The sequence below is a fragment of the Theropithecus gelada genome, chromosome 2 (assembly GCF_003255815.1).
Source record: "Theropithecus gelada isolate Dixy chromosome 2, Tgel_1.0, whole genome shotgun sequence".
NCBI classification, from domain to species: domain Eukaryota; kingdom Metazoa; phylum Chordata; class Mammalia; order Primates; family Cercopithecidae; genus Theropithecus; species Theropithecus gelada.
Window position 1 is genome coordinate 113,663,856 of NC_037669.1, and position 26,429 is coordinate 113,690,284.

The 26,429-nt window shown below is 36.3% G+C and overlaps 1 protein-coding gene across 6 annotated transcripts in view; it reads left to right on the forward strand.

Annotated features, from left to right (window-relative positions):
* Positions 1-26,429, forward strand: part of TBL1XR1 (transducin beta like 1 X-linked receptor 1) — a 187,980-nt gene that overhangs the window by 152,421 nt on the left and 9,130 nt on the right. For all 6 annotated transcript variants that reach the window (XM_025375092.1, XM_025375091.1, XM_025375088.1 and 3 more), the window contains 11 exons: positions 590-735; positions 2,715-2,937; positions 3,822-3,954; positions 4,614-4,755; positions 7,233-7,296; positions 7,385-7,482; positions 8,595-8,655; positions 16,293-16,414; positions 16,573-16,647; positions 20,497-20,624; positions 21,710-21,875. In XM_025375092.1, coding sequence (XP_025230877.1) covers positions 2,772-2,937; positions 3,822-3,954; positions 4,614-4,755; positions 7,233-7,296; positions 7,385-7,482; positions 8,595-8,655; positions 16,293-16,414; positions 16,573-16,647; positions 20,497-20,624; positions 21,710-21,875 — 1,155 coding nt within the window. In that variant the 5' untranslated portion in view covers positions 590-735; positions 2,715-2,771. The remainder of the gene's footprint in view (positions 1-589; positions 736-2,714; positions 2,938-3,821; positions 3,955-4,613; positions 4,756-7,232; positions 7,297-7,384; positions 7,483-8,594; positions 8,656-16,292; positions 16,415-16,572; positions 16,648-20,496; positions 20,625-21,709; positions 21,876-26,429) is intronic.

Sequence of the window (26,429 nt, forward strand, 5' to 3'; positions counted from 1 at the left end):
GTTAACAATTACATGAAGTAAATGAAGATCATTCAGAATGAATGAATTCCTACTTAAAGCATATTATGTGTGCCATTTTTGAGAAATGCTGAATACTTGAACTGGGATGGAAGAAAATTTGAAATAAAGTTCCTTAATTCTAGATGTAAAAAATATTAAAATATACTACAGAAATATTAAATGTAACAATCTATCTTGGCCTGATTTATCTTAAGTGAAACAGTTGAATTACCTGATTTCCAAAGACTTGTTTTACCTTTTAAGTTTGACGCTTTTTGTTAAGAAAAGTTGTGTACTATGACTACATTTTAGAAAATTTGAAGCTATATAATCAAGTATTTACTAGAAATTTTAAAGAGTGCATTAAGTAATTAAGAGAAAAAGAAAATATGTAAAGGCTGACATGTTTATACACACACACACACACACACACACACACACACACACACACACACGACCTTAGCATACTGGTCTGGGATTTTAAATGGGTAGAATGAGATTTCGTAAGATTATAGTGATCTTTTTTGTGTGTCATTTAGCATGTTGCCACTAGGAAAATAAATTCTCATGCCTTTTCTTTTGTTTTTAGGATTTTCTCATTCAGCATTTACCTTTGGTATAGAAAGCCATATCAGTCAGTCCAATATAAATGGTGCCCTCGTCCCACCTGCTGCATTGATTTCTATCATCCAGAAAGGTCTACAGTATGTAGAAGCAGAAGTTAGTATTAATGAGGTAAGGAAGACTTACTTCAAGTACTAATTTTTACTCTTAAATATGCCGTTAAGTCAGCTGTCTTGCTTGCTTATTCAGTATTCTGACTTTAGCTTCACAGGGGTAACAAAAGTGCAGACAGTTCATCCCTAATGTAGTAGTCAGGTTGCACCGGCAAGGTGTTGGCGCCTAGTAGTTTGTTTGCCTTCATCTGTTTTTATAAGTAAACACTAAGAAATAATTTTTATTAACAGCATTGTGCTATGGAATGCTAAGATCATAATTATTGGCCTGAAAATTGTAAATTCTCACATTATTTGAATACACCCTAATTTAAACCAGTTTATAGTTGAAGCCAACTCTGGATGGTACTGCCGATCTAAGGACTACATGTGAGTAGTTTGTTTGGCTTAGGTGTCAGCATACTGTGGCCCATTAGCCAAATGCTGCTCTCTGTTTTAGTAAATAAAATTTGATTGGAACACAGCTACACTCATTTACATATTGTCTATGGCTACTTTTGGCAGAATAGTGGTTGCGACAGAGACCTTATGGCCTGCAAAGCCTAAATTAATATATACTGTCTACTCTTTTACAGGAAAAGGTTGTAAACTAGACCCCTGGTCTAGTTTAAAATGTTGTTTTTGGTTTTGGTTTTGTTTTGGGTGTGTGACGGAGTCTTGCTCTGTTGCCCAGGCTGGAGTGCAGTGGTGCGATCTCGGCTCACTGCAGCCTCCGCCTGTTGGGTTCAAGCTATTCTCCTGCCTCAGCCTCCTGAGCAGCTGGGATTACAGGCACCCATCACCACGCCCAGCTAATTTTTGTATTTCTGTAGAGACGGGGTTTCCCCATGTTGTCCAGGCTGGTCTTGACTCCTGACCTCAGGTAATCTGCCCACCTCGGCCTCCCAAAATGCAGATTACAGACGTGATCCACCATGCCCAGCCTAGTTTAAAATTTTTGTGTATAGTGTGGAGCTTTTCCCATTACTTTTATTTCAGAGATTAACATGTTCCACTTTTGCGAGTATTTTTTAAACTGAAGTATCCATGATTTCTGTATCAATGATTATTACTAGAGTTAGAAATTACATAATATACTAAAATGGATTTTTTTGTTTCCTCAGCTCTTTGAGTGAAAATCCACTAACACAAAACTAAATTTTTTCTTACGACGTGTGTAAATTTGTTTAGTATCTTTATAAAATTATTTATAAGTTAAAATACTTTCTCCTGTTCCTCAAATACTGTGTTACAATTGCAGTTCAGAAACACTGCAAAAACGTGCAGTGTTTTTGCAGCTCACATTACCCTTCCATGACACTGTAGATTGTCACTGGTACGCGTTTACCAGTTTAAGTGAACGAGACTTCACAAATGCATGCTCCCAGCTAATTTGTACTCTTTGTGTTTCTGACTTGCTCTGTGTTTGTGTCTCTTCTTGTGCTTACTTGGAGAACTCTTTATTAGGAACTTCCTAATATCAATAAGTGGAGCTTTGGAAATTTCAACAACTCCCTAATATTCAAGAGCACTATAGCTCATGAAGTCTATTTCTGCTTTAATATTTGAATCAAATCACAAGAAACTTTTTAACTCAAAGTTTTTAGTTTTTTAAAAGAGATATTTACTATAATGGGGCCCCAGGCCTTTGATCATTCTATGAGCTATTCCATATTGTTTGTTGCTTTGACTAACAGAATTTCAGAATCTAATTAATAAACCTTTTTATCAGCTCGGCCTGCATCTTTCAGCTCTATCTGTACAGCTCTATACTGTAATAATAGTGTGAACTAAATAAAAAGGAAAATTTAAGCAGTCATTTCCAGTTGCTGCTTGTAGTTTCTTTATTCCGTCCGGACTTCTTATATGAATTCAGAAAGTTCCTCAAAATGTTTTTCTAGGAATGAAGATTTTCATTTCATTTCTGATTTTGTATAAATACAAATAACTTTAAATATTGCCTTTGATTTTTCTTCTCTCACAATTTTCCAAATCCAGGATGGTACCTTGTTTGATGGTCGACCAATAGAGTCTCTGTCCCTGATAGATGCCGTAATGCCTGATGTAGTACAAACAAGACAACAAGCTTATAGAGATAAGCTTGCACAGCAACAGGCAGCAGCTGCTGCAGCTGCCGCAGCTGCAGCCAGCCAACAAGGATCTGCAAAAAATGGAGAAAACACAGCAAATGGGGAAGAGAATGGAGCACATACTATAGCAAGTGAGCTCAGACAAGAATTTTTTTTTTTTTAATTACATGGTTTATTTTTTAAACTTTTAATTCGGGGTACATGTGCAGATTTGTTAAATAGAGGAACTCATGTCACAGGGGTTTGTTGTACAGACTATTTCATCACCCAGGTACTAAGCCTAGTGCCCAATAGTTATTTTTTCTGATCCTCCTCTTCCACCCTCCATCCCCCAGGAAGGTCCCAGGAGATAAGAATTTTTAAAAATTTATTCTCAGAGGAAATATATTTGCTTTAACAGACTGTCCCATCTTCTATGCCGAAATAATTTCATCTGTTATTTGCACCAACTTGTTTTCTTAACTTGTATCACACAGTTCAGATTTTTATTCCTGAAGCTCCAAAAAGCTAGATTTACTTTTATTTTCTTTTTAAAATATCTAGAAGCCCTTTTCCCATCATTATATGAATTTTTGTATCTACATTTGATTTCTAAATGAAATTGTAATACTAGTTATCAACAAATACCATAGCGCTCTGACATTGAGATAAAAGGCAAGTCATGTTATATGAATGATATCAGCAACCCCTACTGGCAGAAACTCAGAATAGTACTGGTAGACATTATGTTTAGTTCAAACCATTTTATCGTTTTATCCATGTTTAGGTCTAATCATTTAAAGTCTGCATCCCACCCCCACCCCCATCCCTCTTAAAAAAAAAGTATGGTCAGTACTTAATTAAAGGTACCAATTTATTTTCTATGTGACTAAGACTGTGTAGTCATGTTCAGCTTAAGTTGATAATGTTAACCCTGTATGTGATAAAGGAAGGTATTTGCTAGTTAAGAATTCACCCATCCGCCATGTTGTAATACTGCCTAACTGGAATTGCTTACTTGTTTTTCACGATGCAGATAATCATACTGATATGATGGAAGTGGATGGGGATGTTGAAATCCCTCCTAATAAAGCAGTTGTGTTGCGGGGCCATGAATCGGAAGTTTTCATCTGTGCCTGGAACCCTGTTAGTGATCTCCTAGCATCAGGGTGTGTTTCTCAAAGTGATACTAAAATGGCTTTTACAAATATCTTACTGAGCATTTTATAAACATATGCATTATTCAGGTTTTCTGTTGTTGCTTATTTGTGGCCATTTTGTCTCTGTAAATGTTTTATTCCTTCATGAAGTAATTGTAGAATTTTTTTATTTTATTTATTTATTTTTTTTGAGACGGAGTCTCGCGCTGTCGCCCGAGCTGGAGTGCAGTGGCTGGATCTCAGCTCCCTGCAAGCTCCGCCTCCCGGGTTTGTGCCATTCTCCTGCCTCAGCCTCCCAAGTAGCTGAGACTACAGGTGCCCGCCACCTCGCCCGGCTAGTTTTTTGTATTTTTTAGTAGAGACGGGGTTTCACTGTGTTAGCCAGGATGGTCTTGATCTCCTGACCTCATGATCCGCCCGTCTCGGCCTCCCAAAGTGCTGGGACTACAGGCTTGAGCCACCGCGCCGGGCCAGAATTTTTAATTAAACTTACTGTTTCGAGAACGCTTGGGGGTCCCAATGTGTAGAATGGGAAAAATACTGGAAATGAAAATCTGTGATAGTTTAGTTTTTATTTGCCTTATTAATATTCAGATGTAAATATGTTGCCTTGATTCTGATAGTTGAGAATGTCATGAGGATTTAAAATACATTGCATACTTTTATAGGTCTGGAGACTCAACAGCAAGAATATGGAATCTTAGTGAGAACAGCACCAGTGGCTCTACACAGTTAGTACTTAGACATTGTATACGAGAAGGAGGGCAAGATGTTCCAAGCAACAAGGATGTCACATCTCTAGATTGGAATGTGAGTATCACTATATCCATGATGGATATAATTACTAGTATACCTAACCCTCAGAGCCTCAGACTCATGGCAGGGTTTGTCTATTTGTTCAGAATTTGGGGTTTTATTAACTAGTAACAACAAACTGGGAGTCGTCACCTGCCAGCCCTCTCCTCCACTGTGGTGTTAAAGACACAAACTTGCCTTAGACCAGGGTACAATGTCCAGCTCTTTAGTGTATCCCGCAGCATCTCCTTGGTTAAATTGTTACTGTTTACTCTGTACTTCGTTTTCCTTAAATGTCAAGTAGATCTGTGAAAATGGTACCTAAATATTTGAGATAATAGGCGAAAATTCTTACCATAATAACAAACAACATACTAAATCCATAACAACCGAGTTCTTAGTTGGGGGATAAAAGAATTCTATGTAGCAGAAAACATGTTCTTGTTTTTCTCTTTGTTCTGTGAACTGTTACAGCTTTATTACCAATTTCCTTTTAGGGATCATTAGTCTAGATAATGTCTAAATTTTATTCCCACTGTAGGAATCTTCTAATTCTCTGATTCTATGTATGATTCAACATCTTTCAGGACAACTTGACTACTCCGACTTACAAAAAACTTTCACTTCATTGTTGATAAATTGTCATCGTTTAGTTGTAAATAATATCTCTTACCTCACCCTGCTAGCCCCTGCCCCGCCCCCAAACCTCTTAGATATATTTCAGCATTGCAAAGAATATCTCACGATAGTAGTTCTTCCTCAGCAAATGAATATTCTTTTCTCTTCTATTTAACAACCTTTGTGGGCTTTCTAAAGGATCTTCTAATTCTTTTCCCGAGGAATGAGATCTATCTTTAAAATCATTATTCCCACTAAAGTTCTCAGTTTCTGTGACATGTTTTTTCAGAAATCATAACTGGGTATTTTTAGCATTTTCTTCCAAAATTGCCAGCAGCATGTTTACTCTTCCCCTCCGTATGACAATTCTAAAAATTCCAAAGGGGTTTAGCACATTGTAGTATTATTTACTTGTAGGATCAAGATAGAATTATTTTCTTAATATAGGCCCTTATTGTATCTTAGTTCAGACATCTTATAGCTTTCTTATGCTACCTGGCCCACTGGTCATGTTAATTTAATGAAATTTACAGTTTACACTGAAAAGGATGGTTAATGAATGAATATTGGTTTGTTCAGCTTGGTAGTTCTGAACTGCATTTTATAGTTTTGAAAAGTGTGGGCTTTTTGAAAATGTGTTAATCACGGTGAGCTTGGAAAACATCATCCTCGATTAATTATTCTTTTTCATGGCTAAAGCAAGAGAGCCTGTGAGATTTCTTATCTTTAAAGTATTCTTTTCCTAGTTGAGCAGTTCATGAACTAAAACATTTAGGGACTGATAGTTTAGAGGAAACTTAACATTGTGTAGAATCTGGAAATAAGCTTTTACTGTTGACTTCAACATGGCTCCCCTTCTTCTTCAGATAGAGCCCTAAGGGATTGCCATGTCTTAGCAGAACTGAGTCTGCAGTTCCCAGAACCAGCATTTGTTTTTGTTTGTCACTTAGCCATACTCCTAAAATGGCTTGAGAGATGTGAAATAGGTGATCTTGTTTTGAATGCCCTTACCAAAACCCATCAAGAATATGTCAAGTAATGCAGGATTTCATTCTCCAGTAATGTTTAGTCATTCTAGCAATAGTCTGTTTACTATAATCTGTAACTTTTGCATTTGCATAGAGTTAGTTAGATCTGTCCTTTTATTACACCATTCATCCAGGCAAGGCGCATAGCAAGGGAATATAAGTTGAGAGAAATTTATATGGACTTTTCCTCCGGTAAAGTAGGCAGTTATACTTACTTCATTAACTATAAAGTCAGCCTGCGCTCTTTTCTGGCTCTTTTGCTTGTGTTGCTCTTTTTATTGGCAAATATTTCATAGTGGGAAGGGATTAATAATAGAAAGGAACATTCAAATGTTTTAAGAATCCGATCATTTGAAACAATGATATTGTTTGGATCATACACACACACTTTGTTTTAGACAGTAAAGGATTTAGAGGAATGGCCATATAAAACCTTCTAATCACATTTTAAAGTTTTCCTTTTTTTACTTCTAATAAATCATTCTAAGATTATGAATTTGATGTTCACCCCAATCCACCACCCTACCTTCATTCTTAGTTGTGTGAGTCTGTGAGACTACTTTGGGCATGCATGAGGCGGGATGATGTAGATCCTGGTCCAGAGCTATTACTGTCAGTTGTTGAGCTTTGGATATAAGGCCCCCGTACAACACTAGCTTCACAACAGTGAAAGGGTTTCATAGGCCTTTAGTGGCACTCACAAGTAGGCAAAACTGGCAAGTTTTGAAGCAGAGAATGTCTTCATTCTCTTCTGTACCTGGGATTTAAACATGAGATACTTCAACAACAATTAAATTATAAACCGTATCTAGATTATATAATTAAAGAAATGTTTTTCTCTGGCAGAGTGAAGGTACACTTCTAGCAACTGGTTCCTATGATGGGTTTGCCAGAATATGGACTAAAGATGGTAAATGAAGCATTTTCCTTTTTATTTTGTTGTTGATCTGAAGTTAGAAAATTTAAAGTAATGTTACTGTTTTTCTTTTGAATTTTAGGTAACCTTGCTAGCACCTTAGGGCAGCATAAAGGCCCTATATTTGCATTAAAATGGAATAAGAAAGGAAATTTCATCCTAAGTGCTGGAGTAGACAAGGTAAAAGCTCATTAAGTTCTGTAAAGGTGAATGTATTACAGGGTTTAATTGAAAGCAGTGTTTTGTCTTAGCTGCCAATCACATAAACATTCCTATTTGGGAAATTCAAATATGAATTTATGATAGAAATACTTTCTTAGGTCTATCAGCTCTTTCCTGAATCTACTTATCAAAATGTTTTTATCCTTTTATCTGTGTGAACACTTTTAATTTTAGCTGGAATTTGAGCCATAACCAATGTCATACCTCCTGCACTTTTTGCTTCCCTTCTGCGGTTTCTAGTTAGTCTCATCAGTGAACATGGCTCTGGAGTGAATCCATGGGAAATTCTAGAGCTGGTCTGTTAGCCAACTCCTGGTACTTAAGTGATGCTAATATGAAATGCAGGATCTGTCTAGTCTTCATCTAACTTGGCTGGTGAATATAGATGAATTGGAAATACGACCTTCTTCCTCCTAAATAAGGGTTTAAGATTATCTTAATCCAGGAAGGGACATGATAATAATTGAGTGTGGTGTCAAAACAGGGAAGTGAAGAGAAACTGGTTCACTCTTTATATTCAGAGAGCAATAAAAAAAGTGGCAAAAGGGGAAGAAAAGTGAAGTAGGCTGGGAAGGAGAGAGATTGAGTCCTGTTGATAGTCACTGCCACTATACAATACTTGAGGTTCTTGCTGTAAGTATTGCCAAAATTCAAAGCTGCCTTTTTGTGTAAATATGAGCCTTTAAAATCTTTCAATATTGAGAACTGATTGCATTGTTAACCAAAAACTTAGTCTCTTAGTAAACATCTATATGAATCTTACTTTAATGTACTATTGCAATGGAGTTTTTAAAGCAAAATCTAATACAATGCCTCACGCTTTGTAGATTGCCAATAATTGTTATTTGAAGTAAGTTGACCGAGCAGAATCATCAGGGAAAAACCAAACTACTTAATAGTCATTTGCTCCGAAAGTGGAGTATAGCCTTGTGGTACTATTTGGGATAAAGTGTTTAAAATTAAATCCACTCTGACATTGCATATTGCTTTAATACAGTTAGGCATATAATTTACGCATCTGTGATAAACTTCTTTGCATGAGTTTATTTTTCTTTTCCTTTTACTCTCAGACTACAATTATTTGGGATGCACATACTGGTGAAGCCAAGCAACAATTTCCTTTTCATTCAGGTAAATTTCTTATAATTTACGTAGAAGCTGGAGCTTGCTTCTGGTTTTCTAACAAAACTTCTAACAGCATATAATTTATTTTAAATGTTGAAATATCAAGTATCAGTCTTGTTACTAGTCCTTTCGAGAGTTGATGTTCCATGACATTCAGACTCTTAATTGTCAGAGGATCATCAAACGTTTTCTGTGAAATACACCATAAATAAAGCATTTGCAGCCTGGTGCAATTAGGGGTGGCATTATTTAATGGAAAGAACATAGATTTTTGAATCAGAAAATCTAAGTTTGAATGTCAGTTCCACTCCACTTAAGAAGCATTAAGACTGAGAGAGTCACTTAACCTTTCTGAGCCTCCTTTTCACTATCTGTGAATGAGGGATAATAATAATAATAATGCCTATTTGTTATGGGGATAAGACTAAATGATATACATGAAAATACTGCATAGACTCCTGTAGGTTTAGGTATTGTCATTTTCTCATTTTGGATCGAGGTACCTGAGCATCTGTCTACCTGAAGTGAACAATAGACTTTCCCAATGTTATTGGAATGTTGGTGGCTTAGATGGATTTCTCTTTTAAGAAATACTCAGTCTGGTACTTTTATCTGATTAATCCGACCTCGAAAATAGTGCTCCGTCCTGCATGATATACAGCTACACACCCAGACATTCAGCTTGAGTAGAGAGCCAGGCATATTTTTGTGCCTGCGCTCCATTTCAGCCTAGAACCTTTGCACCACTTTTCAGTGAGTTTCCTGACTGCAGGAACTAAATGATGTTAAACTGGAACAAGATACCCAGTGGTTTTAGTATTACCTGATTTAGCTGTGTCTCTGATTTTATTGTGCTGGAAAAAATTTTAATTTGGAGACTGACTAAAATAATAACCCTGGTTCTTCTCAAATCTTTGATGACATCCTTTTACAAACAGCCAGTGGCACAGCATCAACTTTAAACTGGAAATTTGCAACTTCAGGCATTTTGCTTTTTTTCATTCTTTGTTTAGTGTGCCTAAACAAGCAAAATAAGGTGCAAAATGATTTTTCTGTAGTATCTGAATAAGTTTGCAAACATCGTTAAACAATTCTACTTGATGAACGCTCACCACTCGAATAAGCATTTACACACATTTTTGTTCACATTTTGTACTTCCTTTTCACCTTTGCTTCTAGTTTTCAGAATTCTGTCAGGCTTCTGGCTGTTAATCATAAAAATTTCTCATACATCCTAGGAGTAATGTAAAGTTGAAGTATGTTTATGGTACTGTTGCTGGGTACCATATGATTAGTACCAACTTTGTGTTGGAGATGATGCTCTTTCTGTCCCCTTTAGTCCTGACTACAACCTGATGAGGTACATAGTATGAAAGTATTTTTATGAATAAATAAGCTTCAGTTTACCCATCGTATTCTTTCTTACCATACTTTTGTTTTTAAAAACAGTTTTATTGAGGTACAGTTGACATAAAATGAACTGTATATATTTTACTTGAACAATTTGATGTATTTTGACCTATGTATACACCATTGAAACTATTACCACACTCAGGATGATGAATATATCTGTTAACCTTCAGACATTTCTTGTTGTCCCTTAGTAATACCTCTCTCCCATCCCCAGAGATTAGATTACATTATATGATTGGAATCATAAAGTACATACTCTTTTTTGGTCTGTCTTCATTCATTCTGCATAATTTTTAATTCCTGCAATATACAAAATATATCTTATTCAACTGTTTATATTATCAGTAAGGCATCTAATCAACAGCTGGCTATTAGTTGGTAAGATTTTGGGGATTCAAAAAGCTATATGCAGATTTCCAACTGCACAGGGGGCTGGTGCTCCTAACCCTCACATTATTCAAAGATTAATTGTATCATATGTTCAAACAGCTAAGTAGAGACACAGAAGATGTCATTAAACTTCTGGAGGCAAAAACAACATGTGAGATGAAAAATGCCCCGATAGGATAAACCACAGATTTGATGCTGCAGAAGAAATGATTTACGACCTTGGAGGCTGCATAGAATCTATCCAAAAACAGAGAACATAGACTGGAAAAGAGGGTGGGGACAGAGCATCAATGAGTTGTGATACAACTTTGGACAGACTAATACCTAAGTAGTCAGAATCTTAGGTAAAAAGGTAGGGAAGAGGGGCAGAAAATAAAATGAAGTATTTAGCCCATTTAAAATATCACCTCAAGGTAGATGGTGACCAGTTAAAGGTGTGCACTGTAAATCCTGAAACCACCACTAAAAATAAAGAATTACAGGTAAGAACCCACCAAAGGAGAAGAAAATGTCATCATAAAAAATATCCAATTAATCCAGATGGAGGTAGAAATACAAAAAGAGGAAGAACGGAAGAGATAAACAGAAATACAGTAAATTTAAATGTAACCTTATGACAAAGCAAATTAAGTCTCAATGGCCTAAATATTAAAAGGCAGAGATTGTGAGATTAAATCAACAAGCAAGACTCAACTATATGCTGCCTATGTAAAATAGACTTCAAATAGAAAAACATCAATAGACTGAAAATAAAATGATGTGAAAATGTATACCATGCCATCACTAATCAAGAGACAGCTGAAATGGCTACGTTAATAGACAAACTAGATTTCAAAGCTCAGAAGATTTACAGGGAAAAAGGAGGTTATTAATACAATGTTAAACAGTCAATTCAAAACATTTTAAAATGACAATGCATTTAATAACACTTTCAAAATGTATGAAGCAAAAAATGATGGAGCTTCAAAGGAAATAGAAATTACGGGGCTTCCAATTACTGTTGAATATTTCAATATTCTCTCAGTAATTGATGGAATGAGAAGACAGGAAGAAGGAATTAAGTCTGTAAACGATTTGAAGATTATCTAGTAACTTGACCAACTAAATGACATTTATAACAACAATGGAATTAAATTAGAAATCAGTATTAGAAACATCTCTGGAAGAGCCCAAATACCCAGGAACCCACACTTTTAAATAACTCATGGGCCAAAGAAGAAATCAAAATTAAGTTAGGAAGTTTTATATTTGACTACAGATTTTATGAATTGATAATATATTAAAATCCATTGAATTGTATACTTTAAACAGGTGAATTGGTATGTGAATTATATGTCAATAAAGCTTTTTAAAAATGAAGTCAGTAATAAATGCATCCTTCTTCGCTCATAGGTTTACTCCTTCTCTTTTAAAATTACGGAGGCTACATGGGTTAATGAAAGTAAATCAGAACAGGGGTGGATTAGACAAAAATTTTAACTTTAGCTCCAAGATTTTAAAAAATTGTATAATTGGGAAAATTAAGTTTTCTTAGCCTCTTACGTGTAAAATGAGACCGCTGTTAGTGAACACACCTGTCTCACTTGTCAGGTACACAAAATTTTTTTTTTAAATGTTAGAACTTTCTTTCTAAAAAGCTTGTACTATCAAGACTCATTTTAGGAATAAATATAAAATAAAGAGGTATGTGTTCTTTGATTATATCAATCTGTAAGCACTGTATTTTATGAGGCAGGCATATCACAGAAGCATTAATCACACAGCTTACGTTGCAACATTTCCTACATCTCAACAATCTTGATTTGGTTATGTAGTTTGTTTTTTTTTTTGTTTTCTTTTTATGAACCTAATAGCTTATTTGTTTTAATGCTGGTTTTTTTGTTGTTGTTGTTTATTTTAGCCTCCTCTCTAACATTTTGCAGGCTGCCCTGTATAAAATTAACACCTCTGGAACATCCTGACGGATATTTGGCCTTCTTAGTAACATTTTAGTGTATCTTTAACTGTCTTCTAAATCAATTAGATTTTTCAGGCTTCCTTCCCTTCCCCATTTTTTGCACTTGTTAACAATAGAAAGATTATTTACCAAAGAAACACTAAAATTTTTAGAATTGTATTTTAAGTAATAACATTTAATGTTAAAATGAAAGTGCATAGTAGTTACTGAATTAGCTTCCATGGAGGAAAATGGAGTGTAAATCATACAGACACTCCAAGAAAGGGAATTTAATACAAAGAAATAGTTGCAAAGGTGTTGGGAAGAGTGAAAAACTAAGGAATAGGAGGTAACCCAGAGACTAATTGAAGGAAGTCTAAGACTCTAGAGGAGAAGGCAGGACGTGATTGTCCCGTAGGGACTGGGATGTAGAGGATAGGCTGCCTGGCAACACTCAACACCCAGTCTGAAATGATGGCAATCGTGCCTGTCGTCTTACTACTCCTGACTTTAGACTCCTCACTTTGAATTCCTGACAATGTCTTACATTGTATGAACCCACGTGGAAACCACTAGGCACAGGAACCTGGGAAATAACTTACAATAGCCCTCCTGGGTTTCTCATCCTAGCAGGGCAGAGTACAGAAAGGAACGAATGAGAGTTGACTGCCAAATGAACAGGACAGTCATCCACATTGCTGTCAGAAATGGTGATACACACAAACAGAGGCAGAGTTCACACATCATGCTGATAAAGTTGGCACATATTTTTGTTTGCTAGTTGATTTAGGTTGGGTTCTCCCAAAAGGCAGGCCCTGTGCCAAACATTTGAGTGACGTGACTTATTGCGGAAAACCTCTTAGGAGAAATAAGTGAAGAAATATGGGAAGCAGGATGGGGGAGTGGGAAGAAGCCAAGGAAGGAAGTGATCGCTGGTGAAGAAAGGCCCAGTCTCAGCCTGGTGCAGAGGGGAGCTTGCACCTCACGTTTTTCTTACATTGAACCAAGGATGCTAGGTCTTTAGATCTCCCCTCCTTCCCTCCTTCCCCAAAACATACACAACACCAGCTTGGATACATGTCTTCTAGGGAGGACGCAGCAGCAGAGCAAGGCAGTTCTGTGAAGTTTGTCCCTGGCAGCCTTTAGCAGTGAAGCACTCAGCTGGGAATTGTACACAGCACAGGCAAAAAGGCTTATGGGCAGGAAAACCAAACACCAGCTAAAGCAGTGCTGCTTCATGACTAGTATAAAAGTGCAGCTTACAACGTACTCAGCCTGACAGCTCTGAAGTGTGGTTTTTGATTGTGTTTACTTTGTTGGGAATTCTCATAATTTGAAATTTTGTATAAAAGGTGAATTTATGTTAATAATTTCATATGGCACTGTGTTTGTTAAAAAGTTGACTGAGGGAGGGTTAAATGTTTTAAATATAGTTATTCGAAATTTCATATACCCTCCATAGTAAGTTCCCATTAAATATTTTCTTTCCAATCTATTTCCTTTATGAACTTAACTCAATCCAAGTGGTGTCCTGATACCTAGTTTTTCATTATAGAAATATACCCAAAACTGTTTTAATGTCTGGTCATATTACTACAATTAGCTTCTTTGTTCTTTAGTACATAGTACTTTTAGATTTGGGGCTTACCTGATTTGTCTTTCGCCAGGCAATGAAATCAGTTTCTCTTTCCTGTTATCCTTTGTCTTTTTTTTAAAAAAGTCTCCGTATAGTTCTGATTAAAATTTCCTTTCTGAGTTCTAAATGCTTTAAATCTTCTTTTTGCATTCTTTTTACTTCTCCTATCCGTAGTTAACAAGTTCTTATGCATGACATATCTCTTGGCTTATAAGTTTAACTGCTGAAGCACCTGTTTATGTTTCATTTTTAACATAGCCAGTTACTGTTATACTTGGATATACGCAATGAGGGAGTTTGTGGCTTTGTTTTCCCTTTCCACAGACATCTCTAATCTCCTTTATTAAATGCTTTGTATTTCTACTAATTAATATACATAGCTAAACTTTTTGTTGTTGTTTTTTGAGACAAAGTCTTACTCTGTTGCCCAGGCTGGAGTGCAGTGGTGCAGTCCTGGCTCACTGCAGCCTGCCTCAGCCTTCCAATAGCTGGGTCAAGCAGTCCTCCTGCCTCAGCCTTCCAATAGCTGGGACTGTAGGCATGGACCCACTACACCTGCTTAATTTTTTATTTTATTTTATTTTTTAGAAATGAGGTCCCACTCTCTTGCCCAGGCTGCTCTCAAACACCTGGGCTCAGGTGATTCTCCTGCCTTCACTCCCAAAGTGCTGAGTCACACCTGGCCACACAGCTCAACTTTAACCCTCTTGTTTTTCTCCTTTAGTTTTTTCTTTAAATTAGGGTTGATAACTTTCACTAAAGGACTTGAAAGTATTTTAGACATTGCAGGCCATAAGATCTCTGTTGCCACTAGTCAGCTCTGCCCTTGTAGTGAAAAAGCAGCCATAGATAATATGCAACTTAATGCATTTGTCTGGGTTTCAATAAAACTCTTATTTATGGACACTGAACTTTTAAATCTTACTTCACATTTGTATGTCTTCCTTTGATCCCCTCCTCCACCCTTGCAATATAAAAGCCATTCTTGGCTCATGTGCCATAGTTTGCCAACCCCTGCTTTAAATGCAGTGTCTTTGATATACTTCTGTTGCTTAACCCAGTTACTCGCTTAACCCAGTTACTCACTATCATTACCGTAATCTGTGTTGCTAATTACGGAGATCCTTTGCACCTTGCAGCAGGGGAAAAGGATGTTCAATAATTTCAGAGCTAAACTCGGGCAAAGTATTAAATGCGAGCCTGGTTTGGGGCTTTGGAGGTTTTAAATTCATTGATTTTAAGGGGCATTTGCTTTTAACAGGTGTTTGACAAAAGTTGCTTAGAAGAAAATTATTTGGAAATCATATGCCGTATTCCATTTGTTAGTTGAGTAGATAATAATGGGAATGATACATATTCAGTATAACACTTGTCTGACTCTTGTAATTTACAAAGTACTTCCACATACATTACCTCACCTGGTCTTCACCATGTGTACTAAGGATAAAGATAGTACAAGTTTAGTATCCCTTATCTAAGTGTTTGGGACCATGATTGTGTTGCACTTTTTATTTATTTTTTTTCTGATTTTGGAATATTTGCATATACATAAGGCAATATCTTGGGGATGGGACCCAAGTCTGAACATGAAATTAATTTATGTTTTACATACACCTTATAGCCAGATGGTATCATTATATAGTATTTTCACTAGTTCTGTGCATGAAGTAAAGTTTGTATTAAGTATTTAATGTGTGGAATTTTCCACTTGTGGCGTCATACTAGCATTCAAAAAGGTGGAGATTTTGCAGCATTGTGGATTTTGAATATTCAGATTGGGGTACTCAACTTGTGTGTTAATCCTCACTCTAGATGAGGATGTATCATAAGAGGTTAAGTGACTTGCTTGTGTCCACTAATTAGGCAGTGACACAACCGAGGCTTCTTGTCCATTGAGCACTCACAGATTTTAGAAATGAAAAGCATGATATCTTCACGTTTAATTTTATCATTTTATAAAAGAGAACCCAAGACCCAGTGCTAGTAATTTACGGAGCCAGCTCTCAGGGACCTTCATCTCCCAGTTACTAGGCCAGTGTACTTTCTTTTAGGGCCTGCCTCACCTAGAAATAACTAAAATGAAATTTGTTAATACTGTTATATATAGATACCTTTATTTTAATTTTTTCTTAATATCTTAAAAAGTATAAAGTAAAATGTTTAAGTGCCTATTAGTGTATTTTATTAGTCAACAATGGTTCAAAGCTAAAACTCTTGGATTTTAGTACATGTGGAATAAATGCAAACCTTACATTTGTTCTTTTGCAGCACCAGCATTGGATGTTGATTGGCAGAGCAACAACACCTTTGCTTCTTGTAGTACAGATATGTGCATTCATGTCTGTAAATTAGGACAAGACAGACCTATTAAAACATTCCAAGGACATACGGTAAGGAACCTTTTTTCCACGTTAAAGTGGTCGTGGTTAACAAGTAACGTTTCAGAATAGTTTTTAAAACATACATAGTTTTAAAGTATGTATGTTTAATGTTCAAATAGCTACCCAGTCTATACAATGAAAATGTGAATATTTGCTGTTATTTTTAGAATGAAGTAAATGCTATCAAATGGGACCCAACTGGCAATCTCCTGGCCTCCTGTTCTGATGACATGACTTTAAAGGTAATTTGCTTAGTAGGGAGAAATGGGATGGGGTGTCACACACTATGATTGCTCTGACTGTTTTAAGATCATTTAGAATGTGTCTCTTACATTGAGTGTTTATGTCTGGATGAAAACTCCGACATTTTAAATGGCTAACCATTGGTTTTTAAGTTTTATACTTTCTTTTCTGAAATACATAAAACTATTTGAATGTAGCAAATTATATTAAAATGATGGCTTATGATACAATGGGACTTTTATGATACCCTGTTAGTTAGGGTTCTCCAGAGAGACAGAACCAATAAGAAGATGGATGGATGGATGGATGGATGGATGGATGGATGGATGGATGGGTGGGTATGTGGATAGATGGATGGATGAGAGATTTACTGTGAGAAATTATGTGAGAAATTTTTATTATGTGAGAAAAATTTATGTGAGAAATTATTTACTGTGAGAAATTATGGAGGCTGAGAAGTCCCACAGTCTGCTGTCTACAAGCTGGAGACCATGAAAGATGGAGGTATGGTTCCATAGCCAGAGAAGGAGTGCCAATGGTGTAAGTCCCAGTCCAAGAGCAGAAGACCAGTATACCAACTCAACAGTCAGGCTGAGGCAGAGAATTCTCGCTTCCTTGGCGTTTTTGTTCTGTTTAGAGCCTCACTGGACTGAGTGATGCCGCCCACCCCACCCCCACATTGGGGAGGGCGGCAGTCTGCTTTTCTCAGTCAGCTAAGTTAGCTTGTCTCCACTGGAAGTACCCTCAGACACGGCCGGAAATAATGTCTAACCAAATACCCGTACCCTGTGACTCAGTCAAGAAGACATATAAAATTAGCCATCACCAATAGTAAGAAAGGTCGTGCTATAAATTGTCTTCACCATTAGAAAGTCATATGTTGATGCAATTAGAGGTTATTTGCAATTAAATTTATTTGCATATGTAAAGATTTGACTAATAAGTACTCAAGATCTTTGTAGCATTCGTGGATTTGATTGAACTTCTTTGCGTTGTATTAATTTGATTTTGCTGTGGTATGAATATATATTACCATTGCTGGAAAACTGATATATAGCAGAGAATCTCTCAGTGAGGGAGCTTAGTTGACATACGAGCATCCACATCTCAACATGGATCTGTTTTTCTTGTTGTATGACTAAAAGCAAAACTGCTGTCTTGCACCTAAGCAGATCTAAGCACACCAGATTCCTCAGTTGGGGAAAAAAGCATTTTGAGGTAAAGAACAACCTAATACTTATTTCCAAAATAAATGAAGCTTTAAGCCCTCTCCTGCAACAGGTAATCTTCTACTGAAAACAGTTTTATCCTTGACTTTGCAGTACCAAGGACTGCAGATGTGATGGCACTTACAGATACGAAAATCTTGAGGGAAAACTGCTTTTCCTGCTACCATGAACAGATTAAATTTATCCTTGGGAAGCTTGTGAGGTTTTCTCCCTTAAGTATCTGCTATGTTTTTAGTTAGACAATTCTTAAGTCTGGGCTCCCTTACAAAATTGCTAATAGTAATACTTTTCTTAATGCTTTCATCTTTGGCTTTTCCTTATATGTACACGCATTAATGCTTACAACATGAAAAAATTTATTCTGAAATTGTGTGTGACACATATGAGGAAATGACAGAAGGGTAATGTCCAGAGGGCCTTGTGCCACATATTGAGTTGAAGGTGGAGAAAAGTTAAAGCTAGAAATTGTCAAGAGTTTTTCTTCATCCTAAGAATGTTTAAAGGTCATGAAGGATTTTAAAGCAAAAACTAGGGTGGATGAATAATGTGTAATGGGCTGTTTTCTGAGGAGAGGGAATGCCAGATGGAATGAGGTGACGATGAGTCATGTGAGTGGAGGAGATAAGTGGGACTGATGCTTGGAGAACTGTAAGCTCAAGATTAAAAACTGGGAATTCTTAGCAGATAGGTGGTCGTTAAAATCCTTGGGCATGGCTGGGCCTGGTGGCTCACTGTTGGGGTTCAATCAGTCTGGTGGGAAAAATATTAGAGACAGTTATAGAAATAGACACAAATCTTCTTGGAAGGCCGAGAAGTAACTTCAGTAATCGATCTGGTTGAATGCAGCCTGGTTCCTTTACCTTGAGTTAAACAAATTAAAGTAGTAATAAAGAAAGGCAGACTAGTTTACCTAGCTAGCTTGTTTACTTATATAATATTAAGACTAAGCTTTGATGTACCGTGGGTGCTTAAGTGCGTTTTACTTGGGAAGTCCCCAATGTCAGTTACCCTCCAATGGTGTTGACTCAAGCCTGTATGAATTAATCTTACTGAATAAATGCGAGTCTCACCAGCTGATCAGGGCCATGGTTGCAACTGTTCACAGAACTCTCCAGGGAGTCTATAAGTGGCTCAGACACCCTCAGCTGGACTGGCAAAACAGAGTATCTGTGTGTTAGTGTACTTTATTTATCCATCGCTGGTTCAGGGTCTGCCGGGACCCCAGCAGCTGGTACCCCCATGAGAGGCACGTTGCCACAGCTCATACCTATAATTAAAGCACTTTGGGAGGCCGAGGTGGGTGGTTCACCTGAGGTCAGGAGCTCAAGACCAGGTTGGTCAACATGGTGAAACGCCATCTCTGCGAAAATACCAAATTTAGCCAAGCATGGTGGCAGGCGCCTGTAATCCCAGCTACTTGGGAGACTGAGGCAGAAGAATCACGTGAACCTGGGGGACGGAGGTTGCTGCGAGCCAAGATAGTTCTGGGCAACAGAGTGAGACTTGATCTCCAAAAAAAAAAAAAAAATTGGGGCAGGGACAAAACTGTGTGGGTAGTGCAGAGACTGAGAAAAGAGGGGAGCTAAAAGAGTAAGTCTTCAGAAACTTAAATCACCAAATCAAGAGGAATGAGCTTTCCAAAGGAAACTGAGAAGGAATGACAAGTGGAAAAAGAAAGTACGTAGAGAAAATTATTTCAAGGGAGGTAAGAGTTGAGAGTGGCTACAGTATCAAATTCCATCAATTAGATCGAATGAAATCAGTTCTGAAAACATGTCGTTCAGATTTATTTTACTTGGGGTCGTAAATACACCAAAACACTGTGATGCTTCATTATCTTGTAATGGTCATGTCACGGAAATGTAAAGTTGAGCTAATTGTTTTCTTGGTTGGCCCTTGGGTTTGGGGTGTTGTATGTGTTTGTGTTAAGGAGATACTGTAGGACCTACCATGTCTTTATTGAGTGATTTTTTTTTTTTTTCAGAAATACTCTTCATGTTGATTTCTATTAATTTTTGCTCAAAAATAATAGACACTTGAAATCTATATACATAGGCATATTTTCATCTCAGGAAAGGCTTATTCTCTACTTTGACTACTTTTGTCTACTTTTTTTCCCTACTTTTCGTCTTTTCATTTGAACTTTATTTCCTATGTTACTTTTTATGGTTCTCTGTGAGTCATCATTATTTGTAAGTTGGTTATTTATTTTCAGTTCTCCATTGTGAAATTTTCCTGATTCTAGAATTCTAAGAGCAGTTTATGATGTAGATCTTTTACTTAAAGGACAGTGTAAAAACTGGACCTTCAGCATTTTAGGATTTTTACCTTATCCAAAGTAATCTCAGAACAACTATAGTTAATTCAGTCTTCAAACTTCATAATAGTGAATATTTTTAAAGGGCTTAAAGCTAACTTTTTTTTTTTTTTAACAGAGATGCAAATATTAAATATATTCTATTGCATTTCAGTTTCTTTGTAAATACTCTTTTCTATCATCGTTCTGGTTATATCACTCATATTTTAGACTGTCCATATAATATTTTAAGTGTCAAGGTAATATTTTAAGGTACTAATTGTATGGAAAAATAATTATATACGTTTTTCTTTTTTGTTTAGATATGGAGTATGAAACAAGACAATTGTGTCCATGATTTGCAAGCACATAATAAAGAAATTTATACTATCAAATGGAGTCCAACAGGACCAGGAACTAATAATCCAAATGCCAACCTTATGTTAGCAAGGTGATACTTCTGTTTTATTCCTCCTTTTATGAGTTTTCTACAAATACAACTTCTAATAAATATGACAGAAATTTAGGGAAGGTTTCATCAAGTGGAAACTTTTTTTTTTCCTAATTGCAGTAGTTTTTGGTGTACAGGTGGTTTTGGGCTACAAGAATAAATTCTTTAGTGGTGATTTCTGAGATTTTAGTGCACTGGTTTTGCAAGGAGTGTAGTGTACCCAGTGTGTAGTCTTTTATCCCTCACCTCTCTCTCAATCTCCCTACCCCTACCTCCAGTCCACAAAATTCATTATATCATTCTTATACCTTTGCATCCTCATAGCTTAGCTCCCACTTACAAGTCAGAACATGATATTTGATTTTCCATTCCCGAGTTATTTCACTTAGAATGATGGCCTCTAGCTCTATCCAAGTTGCTGCAAAAGACAATATTTCATTCCTTTTTATGGCTAAGTAGTATTCTATTGTGTAGGTATACCACATTTTCTTTATCCACTTGTTAGCTGATGGGCACTACGTTGGTTCCTTAAGGGGAATCTTTAAACACTGGGTTTTATTATTTCAAGTTATAATGACATTTTATATTGAAATAATCAAATATTGACTGATACCAAATATTGATGAAAATCCAAGCAATTGAGGCATAGCAAAATAAAGTGTCTTTAGTATCTTTAGAAAAAAGACAAACGGAAAACTGTGGTCACTTCAGTGTTCAAAACCATGCGAAACAGGGATTATTTAGAGAGAAAAGGAATACAGTAAATGAACACATTTATGTTTTCTACTCCTGACTTGGGAGATTCCTTTAAGGGTTTTTTTTTGTTTTTGTTTTTTGTTTTTTTTTCCTTGTTTAGCTTTTAATTTCTAGAACACTTGCTCTTCTTTCTGAATTTCATTTATTTATTATTTTCTTGTCACTGATTTGAAGCTCACAGAATATTCTTCCCAACAGTCCAATCGGTCTGCTTCTCATAAAGAATTTTGGCTATTTTAGATGTGGCTGAATATGGAGGTTGGGGTGGAGGCAAGGCTGGAGGAGTATTTCCTTACTTATAAATTAACTTTCTTTCCCTCCCTTTTCAGTGCATCCTTTGATTCTACTGTTAGGTTGTGGGATGTAGACCGAGGGATCTGCATCCATACCTTGACAAAACACCAAGAGCCTGTGTACAGTGTAGCTTTCAGTCCTGATGGCAGGTATCTGGCAAGTGGTTCTTTTGACAAATGTGTACACATCTGGAACACACAGGTATGTCTCCATTATTTAAATGGTCAGGTACTCTTGAATTTAGGTAGAAACATTTGCCTATACACTTTCCCCCACCATTTGCTTGTCATTCCTCTTGTGGCATTAATTGAATTCTTGGTTTTAGAGTAAGATAGAAACCAATTGAAGTTATGTCTTTATGGAGACCGGAATTTTGAAATGGATTTAGATCGTTTGTTTTATTATTTATTATTGTATTCTTTTGTTTTTTTCCAACAGTTTTGTAGATATCAAATGTGAATGTTTAGGATGTATTTATTTACATAAATGACAGATTTTATTTTTCAAAATAGTTGTCTCTGAAGGAGCTATATATGAGCAGTAAACATCAAAGGACCAGATTTTGTGGCTGAATGCAATAATTTATAAGAAAGAAACTTACAGCTACGTTACCTTTTCAGGTAGTATGTATAGTGTTTGAGAGATTCTTAAAAGTGGAGAAAACAGCCTGTTGCTTTCAATTTTTAAAATCTTCTCAGTGTTTCAGTTTTTATGCTCTATGTACTGTACTTTTTTAATAGCAGTCACTGGACTCACCCCTCCTTTCAGTTATCAGATCTTTATTAGATGTAGTGCACACATAATAAGTTATTATGGTCTATTTCTCTTTGTGTAGGTGTCCGCCACCATAGTTCATCTCACTAATTAATTTTCATAACTTATTTTGAAGATTTTAAAATTATGTTATACATTCGTACAGTTCAGAATAAACCTCAAACCTTATATAAAGGGTATACACTGAGAAACTTTGTTCCCATTTCTGTCTTCCTCTCCTGCTGGTAACAATTTTTCTTAGTTTTTATTTTTTCCTAACTTCTTTTTATGAATAAAAGCATTGTGCTTTTTTCATTTTACACTACCACTGACAATATAAAATAATGTTTCACCTCACAGTTCTATCCTTTGGTGATAAATGGTATTTCAGCATAGTTTTAAATTTGCATTTTCTTAAGAATGACATTAGGAATTTTTTTTTATGTATTTAAGCATACTTGTTAATTTTTCTGTGACTGACCATGTTTTTTTCCATTCTTTTCAACTGGGTTATTCATTGTCTTTGATTTCTAGCAGAACTTTACGGACTAAAAACTAAACCCTTTGTAATGTGGTTGCAAGACTTTTGCTAGTTGAACAAATGATTATTAAGCCTGAATCTTACATTACATTTTAATACAATTTTTAAATATTTATTTTTGTTTTTCTTTAAATAGAGACAGGATCTTTCTATGTTGCCGGGGCTGGCCCTGAACTCCTGGGCCCAAGGGATCCTCCCACCTCAGCTTCCCAAAGTGCTGGGATTACAGGAATGAGCCACTATGCTGGGGCTTCTAATAAAATTTTAGGCTGCATATGTTGGCTCACACCTGTAATCCCAGCACTTTGGGAGGCCAAGGTGGGCAGTTCTCTTGAGGTCAGGCGTTCAAGACCAGCTGGTCAACATGGTGAAACCCCATCTCTCCTAAAACTACAAAAATTAGCCAGGCCTAATGACACAGTAGTCTCAGGTACTCGGGAGGTTGAGGCAGGAGAATCGCTTGAACCCAGAGGTGGGGGTTGCAGTGGGCCAAGATCGCACCACTACACTCCAGCCTGGGCAACAGAGTGAGACCCTGTCTAAAAAAAAAAATTAAAAATAATTAAATAAAAATGTTTTGCTTTAATTTTTATTATTACTTCCTTACCTCTACTCCCATATTTTCTGTCTTCATGAATATATGCCTGTGTTGGATATATTCTGTAACTATGATATATATGCTTTAAAAACTCTTTCCTAAATTTTAGTTTAACTTTGTGTTTGTGGGAAGACACTAATCATGCACCCAACTAACCTTTTTTTTTTTTTTTAAAATATGAAGTCTCGCTCTTGTCCCCCAGGCTGGAGTGTGATGGCGCGATCTCGGCTCACTGCAACCTCCGCCTCCTGGGTTCCAGCGATTCTCCTGCCTCAGCCCCATGAGTAGCTGGGATTATAGGCATCTGCCACCACACCCAGCTAGTTTTGGTATTTTTAGTAGAGATGGGGTTTCACCATGTTGGCCAGACTGGTCCTGAACTCCTGACCTCAGATGATCCACCTGCCTCGTCCTCCCAGTGTGCTGGGATTACAGGCATGAGCCACTGCACCCGGCCTCACCCAGCTAAACTTTTTAAACTGAACAACAGTTACAGAGCTGGTGAAAGTGAATCTAAATCTAAATAATATAATTTCGACATATTTTCAAGTTAGTATTTGTTGATTCTCACTTTTAATAATTATACATTTCAAACAGAAAATAATATAACACTTATATGCCTACTGCTCAGATTTAATTGATAAGAACATGTTGCCACAGTGTTGTAAATCTCTTCCTTCCTATTTTTACCTGATAAAATGTTGTAGATACAGATAAAGTGTTCATCTCCATTTTCCTCTTCCTTCCTAGAGGCTATAGCAATCCTGAAGAGAGTGCCTGTCATTCCCATGATAAATGATATATACTACTATTTTCTGTGGTAAAATTGTAATTAATCATGCTGCTGTGAATTTTCTATTGTGTATCTTTTCAAGCTAGTGTTTTTTACCACTTTTTTGAACTATCACATTAATACTTGTATTTCTAGAATGATGATTTATTTAGACAATTCCAGAGTGTTATATGAATATATTAATGTATTCATTATATATTATTTACAATACATTAATATATTCATTAATATATACATGTTATGAATATATTATATAATATATAATTAATATATTAATCTATTCATAATATGAATATATTAATTTTCAAATTTAATTTCCTATTGGGGGATTTGAAAATATACAGCATTGCTGAAACATCTTTACACGTTTCCTTGTGCACATGAATGAAAGTTTCTTTTATGAGAATGCTTTTATATATGTGTGTATACACATACACACACCGGTGCATGGCATATCCTGTAAGTGGAAATCATGGCCCATAGGGTATATTTATGTGCTTGTGCCAAACTGCTCTTCAATGTGCATACACCCATTTACACTTCTAATTACAATATTTAGGATTTCCCATTTTCCTTTATCCTTAGGTTATCAGACTGGTAAACATTTTTCCAATTACATGGATATGAAGCATTTTTTTTTTAAATTGCATTTTCTTGATTATCAATGAGTTTAAATATCTTTTCAAATAGTTATACAGCTGGACTTCAGCATTTTAATTCGCCACCACCACCGTTTTTCAATTTTTTTATATTCTATACTGATTAGTGTTCATTATGCATTCTGGGTACTAATCCTTCCTGGTCATATGGATTTCAGTGATCTCCCAGTACCACCTTCTTTCATTTTCTTCATGTGGAGTGTTATCATGTACATGGTTTGTGGGGTTTTTTGGTTGTTGTTTTGTTTTCTCTTGAGATAGGGTCTCACACTGTCACCTAGGCTGGAATGCAGTGGCAGATCAAGGCTCGCTGCAGCCTTGACCTTCATGGGCTCAGGTAATCCTCCCACACCAGCCTTTCAAGTAGCTGGGATAACAGGTGCATGCCACCACACCCAGCTAATTTTTGTATTTTTTTTGTAGAGACCAGATTTCGCCATGTTGCCCAGTCTGGCCTCAACCCCCTAGGCTCAAGGAAGCCACCTGCCTTGACCTTCCAAAGTAATCCTGGGATTACAGGCATGAGGCACCATGCGCAGATCATGTGGAAGTTTTTAATGTTAATGTTTAGATGCTATTCATCTTTATCTTTTTAAAATTAATTGTTTTTAGAGATGGGGGTCTTGCTGTGTTACCCAGGCTGGACTCCTGAGCTCAAGAGATGTTTCACCTCAGCATCCTGTGTCTACTGGGTCTGCAGGCATATGCCTTGTGCCTGGCTGGATCTTTCTTTTTTGATGGCTTTTTTTTTTTTTTAATAGCTTAATTCATTTTTCCTTAGAGATATCACTGAGGTCTGATATTTTTTCATGAAGTATCTAAGTTTTATTCCTTTACATTAATGTTTTTAGCCCCTTTGGAACTGATTTTTATATATGGTGTGAGGTACAGATATTTCCATTTGGGCAGTCAGTTGTCTTAGCACCATTCATTGTCCCCTTTCTGTTTTCATAATGCCACTTATTTCATACACCCAGTTCATGTATATGCGATTTGTTTATACCTTCTTTGTTATTCCATTTGTATATTTGCCTTATCTGAATCAATAGCACAGTTTTAACAATTCTCACTTTATAAATCCCTCTTGTTATTGTTCTTCAAAACTTTTTCTGTTCTTGCCACTTTAGTCATCCGTATTTCCAAAACAGCATACAATTTTGGGTTTTGTTTATAAGTGCCTTGAATTTATAGGTGAAATTAGGGAAAATTGTTACTGAGTTTTATCACCCATAAATATGTTATACCTCCATTTATTTGTCTTTTATTCCTTCAGTGAAGTTTTATAATTTCTCTGAGGATCTTTTTTTCCTAATGTGTTTTGAGGTACCTTATGGTTTTTATGTTACTGTGAATGACCTCTTTTAAAAAATATATTCCTTTTATATACTAGGTGTTGCTCACATTTAGAACA